Source organism: Bos indicus x Bos taurus, chromosome 13, assembly GCF_003369695.1.
Source record: "Bos indicus x Bos taurus breed Angus x Brahman F1 hybrid chromosome 13, Bos_hybrid_MaternalHap_v2.0, whole genome shotgun sequence".
Taxonomy (NCBI): Eukaryota; Metazoa; Chordata; class Mammalia; order Artiodactyla; family Bovidae; genus Bos; species Bos indicus x Bos taurus.
The window spans coordinates 22,475,953-22,490,941 of record NC_040088.1 but is presented as its reverse complement, the minus strand read 5'-3'; the positions used below and the strand labels follow the sequence as shown (position 1 = coordinate 22,490,941).

At 38.6% G+C, this 14,989-nt stretch overlaps 1 protein-coding gene across 1 annotated transcript; it reads left to right on the top strand.

Annotated features, from left to right (window-relative positions):
• Positions 1-11,732: 11,732 nt before the first annotated feature.
• Positions 11,733-14,579, top strand: LOC113902700 (beta-defensin 118-like). Its single transcript, XM_027558104.1, has 2 exons — positions 11,733-11,784; positions 14,326-14,579. The coding sequence occupies exons 1-2, from the start codon at positions 11,733-11,735 to the stop codon at positions 14,556-14,558; spliced, it is 285 nt and encodes a 94-aa protein (XP_027413905.1). The 3' UTR covers positions 14,559-14,579.
• Positions 14,580-14,989: the final 410 nt, after the last annotated feature.

The window sequence follows — 14,989 nt, the reverse complement described above, 5'->3', positions numbered from 1 at the left end:
ATCTTTAAGAAAATATAAAATAGAACTCTTTTGTGACCCCATGGACTGTAGCCCACCAGGCTCTTCTGTCCATGAGATTTCCCAGGCAAGAGTGGGTTGCCATTTCCTTTTCCAGGGGATAGTCCCCAACCCAGGGATCAAACCTGCATTTCCTACATTGCAGGTGGATTCTATACCACTGAGCTACCCAGGTCTCCCAAATTGCAGGTGGATTCTTTACCAGCTGAGCCACAGGGAAGCCCAAGAATACTGGAGCAGCCTATCCCTTCTCCAGAGGATCTTCCCAACCCAGATATCAAACCAGGGTCTCCTGCATTGCAGGTGGATTCTTTACCAACTGAGCCACCAGGGAAGCTATGACAAGTATCATCAGTTCAGTTCAGTTGCTCAGTTGTGTCCAACTCTTTGAGACCCCATGAATCGCAGCACGCCAGGCCTCCCTGATCATCACCAACTCCCAGAGTTCACTCAAACTCATGTCCATCGAGTTGGTGATGCCATCCAGCCATCTCATCCTCTGTCGTCTCCTTCTCCTCCTGTTACCAATCCCTCCCAGCATCAGAGTCTTTTCTAATGAGTCAACTCTTCGCATGAGGTGGCCAAAGTATTGGAGTTTCAGCTTTAGCATCAGTCCTTCCAATGAACACCCAGGACTGATCTCCTTTAGAATGGACTGGTTGGATCTCCTTGCAGTCCAAGGGACTCGCAAAAGTCTTCTCCAACACCACAGTTCAAAAGCATCAATTCTTCAGCGCTCAGCTTTCTTCACAGTCCAACTCTCACATCCATACATGACCACAGGAAAAACCATAGCCTTGACTAGACAGACCTTTGTTGGCAAAGTAATGTCTCTGCTTTTTAATATGCTATCTAGGTTGGTCATAACTTTCCTTCCAAGGAGTAAGCATCTTTTAATTTCATGGCTGCAATCACCATCTGCAGTGATTTTGGAGCCCCCCAAAATTAAGTCTGACACTGTTTCCCCATCTATTTCCCATGAAGTGATGGGACCGGATGCCACGATCTTCGTTTTCTGAATGTTGAGCTTTAAGCCAACTTTTTCACTCTCCTCTTTCACTTTCATCAAGAGGTTTTTTAGTTCCTCTTCACTTTCTGCCATAAGGGTGGTGTCATCTGCATATCTGAGGTTATTGATATTTCTCTCGGAAATCTTGATTCCAGCTTGTGCTTCTTCCAGTCCAGCATTTCTCATGATGTAATCTACATATAAGTTAAATAAGCAGGGTGACAATATACAGCCTTGACATACTCCTTTTCCTATTTGGAACCAGTCTGTTGTTCCATGTCCAGTTCTAACTGTTGCTGCCTGACCTACATATAGATTTCTCAAGAGGCAGGTCAGGTGGTCTGGGATTCCCATCTCTTTCAGAATTTTCCACAGTTTATTGTGATCCACACACTCAAAAGCTTTGGCATAGTCAATAAAGCAGAAATAGATGCTTTTCTGGAACTCTTTTGCTTTTTCCATGATCCAGCGGATGTTGGCAATTTGATCTCTGGTTCCTCTGCGTTTTCTAAAGCCAGCTTGAACATCTGGAAGTTCACAGTTCATGTATTGCTGAAGCCTGCCTTGGAGAATTTTGAGTATTACTTTACTAGCGTGTGAGATGAGTGCAATTGTGCAGTAATTTGAGCATTCTTTGGCATTGCCTTTCTTTGGGATTGGAATGAAAACTGATCTTTTCCAGTCCTGTCGCCACTGCTGAGTTTTCCAAATTTTCTGGCATATTGAGTGCAGCACTTTCACAGCATCATCTTTTAGGATTTGAAATAGCTCAACTGGAATTCTATCATAAATGTAACCAATTGGAACTACAGACCTCATGGAGGTTACGGTTAATTTCACAGGACATAGCAACAAACTTAGAAGTCCGGGTGGTTTACAAAACTTCTTTGTTAGCATTAATCCTCATAAGAATAGCTTTATCAAACTGGATATTATCTGCTTTCCTAGTAGACTGTGAGGGAGGAAGGAACATTTTCTTCTTATTTTGTTGAAATTTATTTCACCAACAGTGAGTAGGATTTACGGTTGCCAGGACAAGTGCTGGAACCTCAGTGATTACTGAGGAAGGGAGGGAAAAGCAAGTTTAAAACTTACAGACAGAGACAAAAGAAGTTTTTTAATAAGTAAAATATGGAGCATATAATGTTTTACATTCACAATTCCATTCTCTGTTGCCACAAAATTTACCCTAGCCTTGAATTTGCAGTAAATGCCTTAGCATCTTTTTACAGGCCTTCTTTTTCTAGAATGTATTGGAATCCATGTGAAAACATTTGTTACCTATTAGTTAAGGTTGCAAATAATGCAACATTCCATAAATGTCGTTGCTTAATAGAAAGTGTTTCTTTCAGCACCATTACCATCCTTCAAGTATTGGGTCTTTTTTTTGTTTGTTTTTTTAAGGGATTACCCTCTGTATATACTTTCCTTTTACCAGACTTCCAGATATCCTCACTCAGGCTCCCTTACACTTCTTTTCCTCCTCCACTTTCCCTTTTATACACTCAAACGTTTCTGAAAATGTCTTAATTGTCTCTTAACCAAATGATAAGAGTCATTGCTATCTATCATTTATACATGAATTTGTACAAGAAATCAATGAATGGCAAGCCTCAATTCCCCTTCAAGAAACCCATTTTGAGTAAGAATTTATAAATTAAGGCTTCAAAGCTAACTCTTACCTGCAAGACTGATACCTCAGTCCAGCCAATAAATTGTTACCTAATAAATTACTGTTTGCCTTTGAAAAGAAAATAGAGTTTAATCTTTGAGAATCAATTTCTCCTCTTAGTCTTCTTTCAGGCTCCTGGACAGCACAAGTCTAGCAACTCTGGTTACCCACAGCTTTTTTGATTTAACTGGTCAACATGCAGAGGTGTCCAGAAAGATCTCAAAGCATACATCTCTTGGTGTATACTCTGTTGCACCATCTAGAATCCCCATCAAGACTGAAGCCATAATTCCCCTAGCTTCCAAGAGTGTTGGCTGCCAACAGCTGAGTCTCTCTCTGGCCTTATCCGCTATGGAAAGAAGCTGCCATACACAAGGTAAGGTTATATGTCAATTATACCTCAATAAAATTGATTGATTGATTGATTGATTAAAGGGAAAATAGAAAGCTATTCTAATAAAGAGGCTTTTGTACAATTAAAAAAAAATGTTTATCTGGGCCATACTTCATGTATATATTTTTAAAAATCTGTCTAAATATTAACAATAGGCCTTCAAATGTAGGGGCTCCCCTGGTGCTGCAGACGGTAAAGAATCCACCTGCAATGCAGAAGACATAGGTTTGATCCCCGGGTTTGGAAGATCCCCTGGAGAAGGGAACGGCTACCCACTCCAGTATTCTGGCCTGGAGAATTCCATGGAACAGAGGAGCCTGGTAGACTACAGTCCATGGGGTCACTGAGTCAGACATGACTGAGAGACTTTCACTTCAAATGTAAGTATGAACTGCTTTCTTTACCTGAAAACTATAAAATTAACCACGTTTTAAATAAAATAAATATACAATACGGTTGAGCAATTCTGAAAGAAATCTGAAACATACTAATCAAGACTAAATGCTAAGATATTCTTTCTCTGTGTGTATCATGTTATAGATTACATAAGCAAAGTGAGAGAGTAAATCTTTGGTGCAAACAAGCAGTTAGTTACTTATAAATACCAAAGCTGATGTGCATACAAAAGATGCCTGTCAGTTTCTGAAGGTCTGAATTGAGTCCTGATTTGGGCGAGGGTAATACCTGTGAGCACCGTCACAGGAGGTTTGTTAGTTGAACGTAAAAGCATAGGTTTTTAAGAGAAGGATCTTTGGAAATTTCAACTTCACCAGAAGTGAGGGACACTTTATTATTTTTACAATTGTCTAAGTCATAAGATGCTCTGAATCATAATGAGTCATTGCTCTTTTGAAATCAGAGAAAACACATTTGATGAAGGGAGAAAGGCTGTCACCTATACAAAACACCCAGGTAGCAAAATTTGCTAACTCATATTCAGAATAGACTATGGATGTGGAGTTCAACTTTCTCTTCTCAAGTCTACCAGTCTTCCTCCTTTATTGAATTCAAATGTCTTTTTTCATTAGTTTTAATATACGTTAATATATACTTATGTGTAGATATACAGTATATACCTAACCAAACAATGCATTGCATGACAATGTGTACTCTAATGTTAAAACAAACTATCTTATCAAGTATATTTTACAACAATGTATATAATACTTTGATTATGATATCCACCCCAACTTGAATGGTTTGAAGAACAAATTTATTTATATCAGTAAAAATACATAAGTTTTAAAAGATTAGAACTGTGTGGTAACTATAGACTCTATTTCCTCTCTCTCCAAATGTTAACTTTTTTTTAAGTATCAAGATAAACAAGGGTACCTACCCAATTGCCATAATTCTAAAGATCCTAATTCAATAACAGATTTCAGGAAACATATTTAAGTTAACTTTAAATCATAGTTCATAATTTGACAAAGGAATAAGGACATCATAAACTATACCCAGATGCTGTAAGTGGTGAAACTATCAATCCACATAAATGGAATGTTATCTTAAGTTTACAAAAGACAAATTTATAAACACTATATGCTTAAATGAGTAAGTAAGTATTAGTCACTCAGTCATGTCCGACTCTTTGCGATCCAATGGACTGTAGCCCACAGGTTCCTCTGTCCAGGGACTTCTCAAGGTGAGAATACTGGAGTGGGTAGCCATTTCCTTCTCCAGGGGATCTTCTTCATCCAGGGATCAAACCCAGGTCTCCCACATTTTGGGCAGATTCTTTACTGTCTATGACTTATTTAATTGAAGACCTAGGTTTACATTTCATATCTTTAAATGTTATTATAATTAATAAAAACTGATCTACAAAGTATAAGGAATTTAGGTATTTAGTAAAATAATAAAAAGTCTTAGATAAACTAAAAATTTCATTTTTGTATTTTCATTTCCCACTGAAACAATTCAGAGAGAATAAGTATTGAGTTCTTTTAAACCAAAACTTATCAAAAAATAAAAATATTTTCCTGGCTTGGGAGTATTGATGGGAACTGGATGTAACTATAAAAATCTCTCTCTTAACTAAGCAGTGTTAAAAACTTTACAGGTGGTGAATCTTGTAATGCTGAGGGAGGAGGGAAGCAAATTGTTTATGATTTCTTTATACAAATATAATAGATATTTTTCTCACAGCATAGTTCCTAAACATAGGCAAGCTACTTCAACTGATTTCAGCTGAAAACAGCAAACTCTTCCACGTTACAAAATATCCTTCGCTGTGTTGGATTTATTGCAAGATATTATACTACTGTACTTTGTGGATAATTCAAAGTATTCCCAATGTTATTTTGAATTGACGTAATTTTTTGCTTTGAATGAGATTAGAATCTCTTGGAAAAAAGACTCTTTAGCTAAACTAAAAAAAAAAACTTTACAGAAGGTTTCATAATGCCTTTTTATGGTTACTCATTATTAGGCTAAAGTCAATTTGCATATCTTTTGTTCCGAATATTGTACTCAGCAGGAACACTTAGATCATTTAACTAAAATTAGATTTCCCCTTTTCTCATCCAAAAACATAGTTAAGTGAAAGTATTTATATTAGAACACAAGAAAACCATTTAAATCATTTTTAAGAACTTTGTGATTTTGCACATTTCTTCATACATTTTTATTTGTTTTTTTTTTTTTTAATTTATTCCTGAAACAGTATATTATCCTTCTTGGCCAAAATATTTTAAACAACTCAATGATTTAATTTCTTCACTTGCAAAGAACATTTTCAAGAAGAAATCCATTATGAGATTCAGTCCTCAAAGATAGATTTCGTAAGTATTTAATGTACTTAATGTATACCCACATGTTACAGGTTTAACTGATGTCTCAGTTCCTCAAGCACTTGCCACTTTCTCCTAGGCTGGAGAGCTTTATCTTGAAGTGCTAGCAGATTTAACACAATAGATTTTTCCTCCCCAGTGTTAACAAAAACCTTTATACCCTTTCCAATAACTTCCTTGGGCAACCTCACCTGTCTAATGTCTAACATCTTAAAGGAAACTTCCTTCTTTTCTCAGTCATGTCATATCTACGTCAGCATTTAAATATATGTGGCTTCTACAACTGTGCATACTGAGGTAGCGTCAGAAAGTATCAGAAAGACTCTAAAATTAAAGAATCTTATTGGATTCTCCACTCCTGGTCTCTCAATTCACATCATCTCACATATGGGGGAAAAAAAAATCTCACGAACAACAGAAGAAGATATAAATTATTGGCAAGCTGGATGTTGTAGAGCAACTCCTATTTTTCAAGGAAAAGGGGAAAAAATGAACATCTATTCAGAAGAAAAAACACACAAAGCTGCTTTGAGCTTCAGTTCAGTTCAGTTCAGTTCAGTCGCTCAGTCATGTCCAACTCTTTGCGACCCCATGGACTGCAGCACATCAGGCCTCCCTGTCCATCACCAACTCCCGGAGTTTACTCAAACTCATGTCCATTGAGTTGGTGATGTCATCCAACCATCTCATCTTCTGTCATCCCCTTCTCCTCCCGCCCTCAATCTTTCCCAGCATCAGGGTCTTTTCAAATGAGTCAGTTCTTCGCATCAGGTGGCCAGAGTATTGGAGTTTCAGCTTCAACATCAGTCCTTCCAATGAACATTCAGGACTGATCTCCTTTAGGATGGACTGGTTGGATCTCCTTGCAGTCCAAGGGACTCTCAAGAGTCTTCTCCAACACCACAGTTCAAAAGCATCAACTCTTCGGTGCTCAGCTTTCTTTACAGTCCAACTTTCACATCCATACATGACTACTGGAAAAATTATAGCCTTGAGTAGACGGACCTTTGTTGATAAAGTAATGTCTCTGCTTTTTAATATGCTGTCTAGGTTGGTCATAACTTTTCTTCCAAGGAGCAAGCATCTTTTAATTTCATGGCTGTAGTCAATGGCACCCCACTCCAGTACTCTTGCCTGGAGAATCCTGTGGATGGAGGAGCCTGGTAGGCTGCAGTCCATGGGGTCACTAAGAGTCGGACACAACTGATCGACTTCACTTTCACTTTCACTTTTCCCTTTCATGCATTGGAGAAGGAAATGGCAACCCACTCCAGTGTTCTTGCCTGGAGAATCCCGGTGGGCTGCCGTCTATGGGGTTGCACAGAGTCGGACACGACTGAAGTGACTTAGAAGCAGCAGCAGTCACTATCTGCAGTGATTTTGGAGCCCCCCAAAATTAAATCTGTCACTGTTTCCATTGTTTCCCCATCTATTTGCCATAAAGTGATGGGACCAGATGCATGATCTTAGTTTTCTGAATGCTGAGTTTTAAGCCAACTTTTTTACTCTCCTCTTTCACTTTCATCAAGAGGCTCTTTAGTTCTTCACTTTCTGCTTTGAGCTTCCTGTGAATTAAAACGTGGCCTCTAGGGGGCAGCAGTTCCCTAATACTGAGGACAGGCGACATTTCAGGTTGAGGGCTTCATTGCTGGGATGGTCCGTACTCCAAACTTTGTTTCCCAACAGTAGAGGGGTATTCTCACAAAGTAAGAAAACTTATTTGCTTGGAGGAAAATAAAATGCAACACTAATCCGTGCTCAAACTTACAAACATTCACTGCAGGAGAACAGAAACAGGGAATCCTTCTCTAAGGCCATTGTTGATGGCTTCTCACGTAAAACTCTACCGATATGCCACAAACAAACGTGGGGCAAAAGTCATAAACCCGCAATCAGCAACAATTACAACATTTTAAAAAACTTTCCAGTGACTTTATAGATTCTTGGGAAATGGTTCTTTACAGTGTTTGTAAGACCCAAGTGGAAATAAATCTTACCTCTCTTTAGACAGCTTATGAAAGTGAAGCTTAGTCACTCAGTCATGTCTGACTCGTTGCAACCCCGAGGACTGAGGCCAACCAGGCTCCTCTGTCCATGGAATTCTCCAGGAAGGAATACTGAAGTGGGTAGCCATTCCCTTCTCCAATCTTGGATGAATATAGATACAAAAATCCTCAACAAAATTCTAGCAAGCTGAATTCAACAACACATTAAAAAGATCACACACCATGATCAACTCGGGTTTGTTCCAGGGATACAAGGATTCTTCAATATACACAAATCAATCAATGTGACGTGCATGCATGTGTGCGTGCTGTCATTTCAGTCATGTCTGACTCTGTGCGACCCTGTGGACTGTAGCCTGCCAGGCTCCTCTGTCCATGGGATTCTCCAGAGAAGAATACTGGAGTGGAGTGCGTTGCCATGCCCTCCTTCCTGACCCAGAGATCGAATCTGTGTCTCTTACATCTACTTGCATTGGCATAAAAACAGATGCATAAACCAACGGAACAGAATCAAAAGTCCAGAAATAAACCTTTGCATATACAGTCAACTAATATTGAACAGGGAGGCAAGAAGAGCCAATGGTGAAAATACAGACTCTTCAATAAATGGTGCTGGGAAATTTGGATATTCACTTGCAAAAGAATGCAACTACACCCTATCTTACACCACTCAAAAAATTAACTCAAAATGGATTAAAGACTCAAACGTATAATCTGAAAACATAAAACTCCTAAAAAAAGAACATGGGGTGGGGGAAACTCCTTGACATTGGTGTTGAGAAAGATTTTTTGGAATTGACCCCAAAGATATAGGCAACAAAAGCAAAAATAAGGAAATGGGACTAAACTAAAAGGTTTCTGCACAGCACAGAGGATATTCTCTTTTTAAAAGAACGAGTGTTTCACAGCAAGAATACTGTAGGGATTAAGACCGAAACCAAACAGACCTGGGTCTGAATCTGACTCTGACATTTATTACATGAGGGGCAGTATGGTCATTCATCTGTTTTAGATGCCTGAAATCTGCATTGACTTATATTCGAGTAATTTCCTACCATATGAGACAAGGTGAGAAAATACCTCTCTCTCTCTGCAGCTGGGAAGATCACAGTTTTGTTTCGTAGTCCCGCTAGGGTAAGGGCATGTGATCTCTAGCGCCAGTGTTCTCTTTGCTTAAGATCCTAGTTCCACTCAGAAGATCAATTCACCAGTTATTGGGTTATGGTTTTGTGGTTAGCGAGTCCAAGGGAGGCAGTTCGTCAGAGGGACATGCTGTACAGACAAAAAACAGTTTACTTCTACAACATTCTCTTTGAAGTGAAACTAATAGAAGAATCAGGTGAAATTTTGATTTTTTGACATAATGAAGACTTTCAAGGAAATAAAAATGGAACACAAAAAGAACCCTCTAGAACTCAAAGCAATATGATTGATTTAAAATTGTATTAAAGTAAGTCAAGAATGGTCACAAGAACTGAATTGGTGATCTGTATGATGAAATAGAAGAAATATTTCACAGTGCAAAACAAAATACGCTGAAATGAACATTGTTAGCTGGGGGATGCTTCCTGCACTTTCCTCACGCTTTCATGAAAAGACTTCTGCTACACACTCCAAAAGGGAAAAGTACCTCTCCAAATAATGAGCTCAAGAATTAGAAGGAGGACACGTACAAGTTATAATTGTTATAATTAGAAATTTCTCAAAACTGAAGAGAAATATGAATTTTTACATTGAATGGATTCACCAAATCCCAGGCATATCCATGAGAGAAAACATTTATCTAGATACAAAATGGTAGAACAACAAAAAATTCCCAGGACAGAAAGGCATTATTAGGAGATCTAGGCAAAAGATACAAGTTCCAACAAACGAAAGAGTATCAAGCTAACATTAGACTCTCAAACTAACATTTGATCTTAATATCAAACTAATATCTGCAATTCTGGAAACTGGGAATGCAATACAATAACTTTTTTCTTTTGCTGCGCTGAGTCTTCGTTGCTCTGACATGGCTTTCTCTAGTTGCGGGAGCCGGGGCTACTCTGCATTATGGTGCACAGGCTTCTCATTGCTATGGCTTCTCTTGCTGTGAAGCCTAGGCTCTAGGGAGGCAGGATTCAGTATTTGCAGCCCACAGGCTCAGTAGCTGCAGCATGCGAGTACAACAATTTTTATGAACTTTTGAAGGAACTTCAACTTTGAATCAGATTCACAGACAGAGTGCAATTTCTATGTTAACACAAAAATTAAAGTGTAATTCAAGGGCAAGATGAAGTAAAATAGTCTGAAAGGGAAATGTCACACTCTACAGAGAAGCTGTAATGACTGATGCCATAAAATAAAGCAACAAAATGAATTTTAGTGTTAAATTTAATATAAAAAGAATTTGATTAAATGCTTAATCATACTTGGGGGATTTTACTGCAATTATCTGAGTCTTTCACAGTTCATGTAAGTAGAAATAAGTAAGAATATTGGAAATTGATTAAGAGAGCAAAAACTTAATTTAGTAGGGAACATGGTCCTAGATTATACCCCCTAAACCCCCAGTTCATTAGCAAAAGGAAACCTTTACAACAGTCCCCAAATTAAAGAATAGCAGGCTCTGGTTTCTGACCATGATCCATTGAGACCAGCAATAAACTACAAAAATAATAATAATAATAACCAAAAGAAATAAACCACCTGGAACATTCAGAACAAGAATATTAGACACTTCCTATGAAGATTTATTAGAACTTCCGTGGCCAAGCAGGCATGTGGTCATAAAGTTATATGACTGTTTCTCCAAGGGCTGGCACAGGGCAAAAATAAAGCCTAAGAAAGACACGATTGAGCTGGATCCAGTATGTCAGCTGGGTCCAAAGCCAGAACTTTAGGTCAAAGTATTCAGGGAAGTTTCTGTGCTTTCCCAGGATGCCCGTGTCACAAGCAGTGTCGTCATTACACTTCATCCACTCTGTGTGTCCGTATGTGTTAGTCCCTCAGTCGTGTCTGTCTCTTTGCAACCCCATGAGGTATAGCCTGCCAAGCTCCTCAGTCCATGGGATTTTCCAGGTAAGAATACTGGAGTGGGTTGGCATTTCCTTCTTCCTGACCCAGGGATCAAACTGGGTCTCCTGCATTGCAGGCAAACTCTTTACCATCTGAGCCACCAGAGAAGCCCTCGTCCACCCTGAGAACAGTGAATTTCTGATCATATCGGGCCCTCTGGAAGGGGGCCCGATATACAGTTGGAAGAGTCCTCTCTGCAACTCCTGTCTTGACCTCAGTGTTCCATGGATAAAATAAATAATTCTGACTACTTGATTCCAAAGATCCTAATTGTAAGAGTCTTTAGGATGTTATAATTTGTACTAAAAATGTATTTACTTACTTCATTAAACCATTGTTTTCTGTGTCCCTCTTAATCTAAGACCCTGGCCCTGGGAATGCAGTAGAGTCAGTTTCTGCCCACAATGCATTTTTCAGTTGGTTTAATGCAGTGTGATGAGGACCTGGATAGTGGAGGAGGGTCTAGGAACAGAGACTATAACACTCCAATGAGCGGGGTGAGACGGGGGCAAGGGTGAATCCTCTTGTTATATACTGCCATGATATTTTAGCTTTTTCTTCTGTTCTTCTGCCTTCCCTCAGAGTGCCTAGGATAAGGTTCTGAGTTGTAAGTAATCAGTTAGTGCTACTGACTAAAGTATCCATGTTCCTTTATGCCTCTTGTTTCACTGCCAGTGCCCCAGCCCCCTGAGCCCCGCCCCATGGAGGCAAATAAAAATCTGAATCCAGAGCTCCATCCGAGAAGTTCTGGACTCTTGGATCTGACACTTCTTTTTCAAAGATCATGAAATTCTTGCTCCTTACTGTCTTTCTGATCCTGTTCCAGATGTTGCCAGGTAACCAGAACCAGGAAAGAAGGAAAAGAGCACTAGGGTGGGGAACTGCCCATGAAAAGGATAATATCTTTCTGTCCATTCAGACAGGGTTTTCAGAGGCTTCTGAAATCTGCTTGACCTTATCAGAATTTACCTTTCCCAGGACAAGCCTGAGGTTCCATATTAAGAATATGTGTTTGGCCAGAATCCCCAGAGCCATGGAAAAGGGTTGGGTGGTACCACATAGTCCTTCGGTACTCAGGTGTAACCTTCGCAGGCAAAATTGACTTTGATACTTTGCACCAATCAATGTCCCAAGGGCCCGACTGAGCAGCTGTCTGGTTTCAGCTGTCTTTACATTCTCTGCCAGATCATGGGTCCTGGAGCGTATCTTAGACATTAAGTTCTATTATCCCTTCATGTGAAAGCCTGGGATGATAATAATGGAGCAGTCATGTGGAAGTGAGCACAGGTCCTTTCTGCTCCTTTCCAACTACTAAAGTCTATAATTTTGTTAATGATTTATAATGAGATTACACAAACACATGGCCAGAACTTTAAACTCCTGTTTATGAAGGTCTGAATAATTTTTAAGCAAGGTACCATTTACTTCATCTGTCTGATATTTGTAACCTTTTTTCTGTACATTTATAAATTTATATAAATATGTATGTACCTATAGTTCTTTCTTAGCCAAAAAAAGTAGCTATATATTGCTCTAAAAATTTTTTTTCAACAGTATAAGGTGAATGTCTTTCTTGTCAGCACATAAAAATTGACCTGATTGCTCCTAGAAGTCTCTTAGTCCATCTTATGAAGAAATCATAATTTGTACATCCAACCCCTCCAAAGGGTAAAATGTGATTTTTTCCCCCCAAATCTTTGATAAGACTAACAAAACTGCAACTGACTTCTTGCACATATATTTTTACTTACTTAGACAAAAGTTTCTAAATAAGTTCCTAGAGGTTAACTTGCTAGGTAGAATAAAAACAAGCTCTTAATTTAATTGATCTTGTCTGTTGCTTTTAATCTCCATTTTACTTCCTCATTGATCTTTATGTTCTTCCTTTGATGGGGTATGTTTTTGTCTGTTCTTCTTTTTCTAATTTTTTAGGTAATAGTTTAGGTTGTTTATTTGAGATTTTTCCTAATTCTTATTAAGCCTGCACCACTATGAACTTCCCTATTAGGAAGGAACTTCCTCTTAGGGAATTTCCTCTTAGGGAACCTTTTAGGGAAGGTTCTATTTTCATTTTCATTTGTCTCCACGTATTTTCTGGTTTCTTCTTTGATTTCATTTTTGACCCATTGTTTTTTTAATAGCATGTTGGTTAGTCTCCATGTGATCATTCTTTTCTGCTTTTCTTTCTCTGATTGATTTCTAGTTTCATACAATTGTGGTCAGACTTCCCTGGTGGCTCAGTGGTAAAGAATCTGCCTGCAATGCAGGAGGCACAGGAGATGTGGGTTCAGTCCCTGGGTTGGGAAGATCCCCTGGAGGAGAGCATGGCAACTGACTCCAGTATTCTTGCCTGGAAAATCTCATGGACAGAGGAGCCTGGGATACTACAGTCCATAGGGTTTCAAAGAGTTGGACATGACTGAGAGACTGAGCATGCCTGCACAGTTGTGGTCAGAAAAGATGCTCGAGCCAATAAACACATGAAAAGATGCTCAACATTGCTTATTATTAGATAAATGTAAATCAAAACTACAATGAGATATCACCTCACATCAGTCAAAATGACCATCATCAAAAACTCTACAAAGAATAAATACTGGAAAGGGTGTGGAGAACAAGGAACCCTCCTGCACTGTTGGTGGGAATGTAAACAAATACAGTCTTTTTGAGAACAGTATGGAGATTCCTTAAAAAACTAGGAATAAATCTCTAACATATGATCCAGTAAACCCACTACTGGGCATATACTCTGAGAAAACCATAATTGAAAAAGACACATGTACCCCCCAATATTCATTGCAGCACTATTTACAGTAGCTAGGACATGTCGATGTCCATCAGCAGATGGATGGATAAAGAATATGTGGTACATATTATACAATGGAATATTACTCAACCATAAAAAGTAACAAATTTGAGTCAGTTGTAGTGAGGTGGATGAACCTAGAGCCTCTTATACAGAGTGAAGTAAATCAGAAAGATTAAAGCAAATATCATATATTAACACGTACATGTGGAATTCAGAAAAATAGTACTGACAAACCTATTTGCAGGGACAAAATGGAGACGCAGATGTAGAGAATGGTCTTGTAGACAAAGAGGGGGAAGGAGAGGGTGGACAAATTGAGAAAATAGCATCAACACATATACACTATCATGTGTAAAATAGATAGTAAATCAACTATACTCCAATATAATATAAAAAGTCTTTAAAAAGAAAAAAACCAGAAATATAGCATGTACAGTACCTTGCTTTGCTTACAGAATCTCCTTTAATAGATAGGGTTATTATGAAGCTTACAGACATGGTTGCTCTAACTGTTATGACTATCTTCCTCAGTATCTGGAGATAATTGCCCTTTTTTCACTCTTTTTAGTCTGCAGGGGCCGAAAATCTTGTTGGATCATTAAAGGACACTGCAGAAAAGACTGCAAATCTGGTGAACAGGTTAAAAAGCCATGTAGAAATGGTGACTATTGCTGTGTTCCAAGCAAAACAGATTCTCAACCACACAGACCAACTCAAGCAACTGCCAGAAAGTATCAAACTTTTACTGATAAGATGAAAAGTAATGCTCTTTTGGAGCAAATACCAGTAATCTTCCAATAGAAAGCAGAAAGTAGAATAAACTGGGGACTTCTCAGACCAGGGATTGTTAACTTCAGTCTCTTTTACATGAGTCCATTAAAGCACATGAAAAACTCCCTGCTATCATTCGTCTCTGTCCTCACACGGCTGAATTTAATGGAAGAATCAATGCAAGTACAGCAAATGATATGTAAAATTGAGTAGAGAGGTTTTTACCTTTTTCTTTATAGTTATTGTCATCACCTTTTCCTAGAACGGCATGAGGATGGTGAAGCATTCAGCAGTCACTTCCATCCATCTGCAGCAATACAGTTTTATGTCAAACAGTTTATGCTCAAGTCTGAAATGAATTATATTCTATGCCTGGGATTTAATAAAAGGTTTTTGATCATTCAAAAGAAAAAAAGATGTGAAGGTGTCCAAAACACTGAAAATACCCTGATGTCCCACTC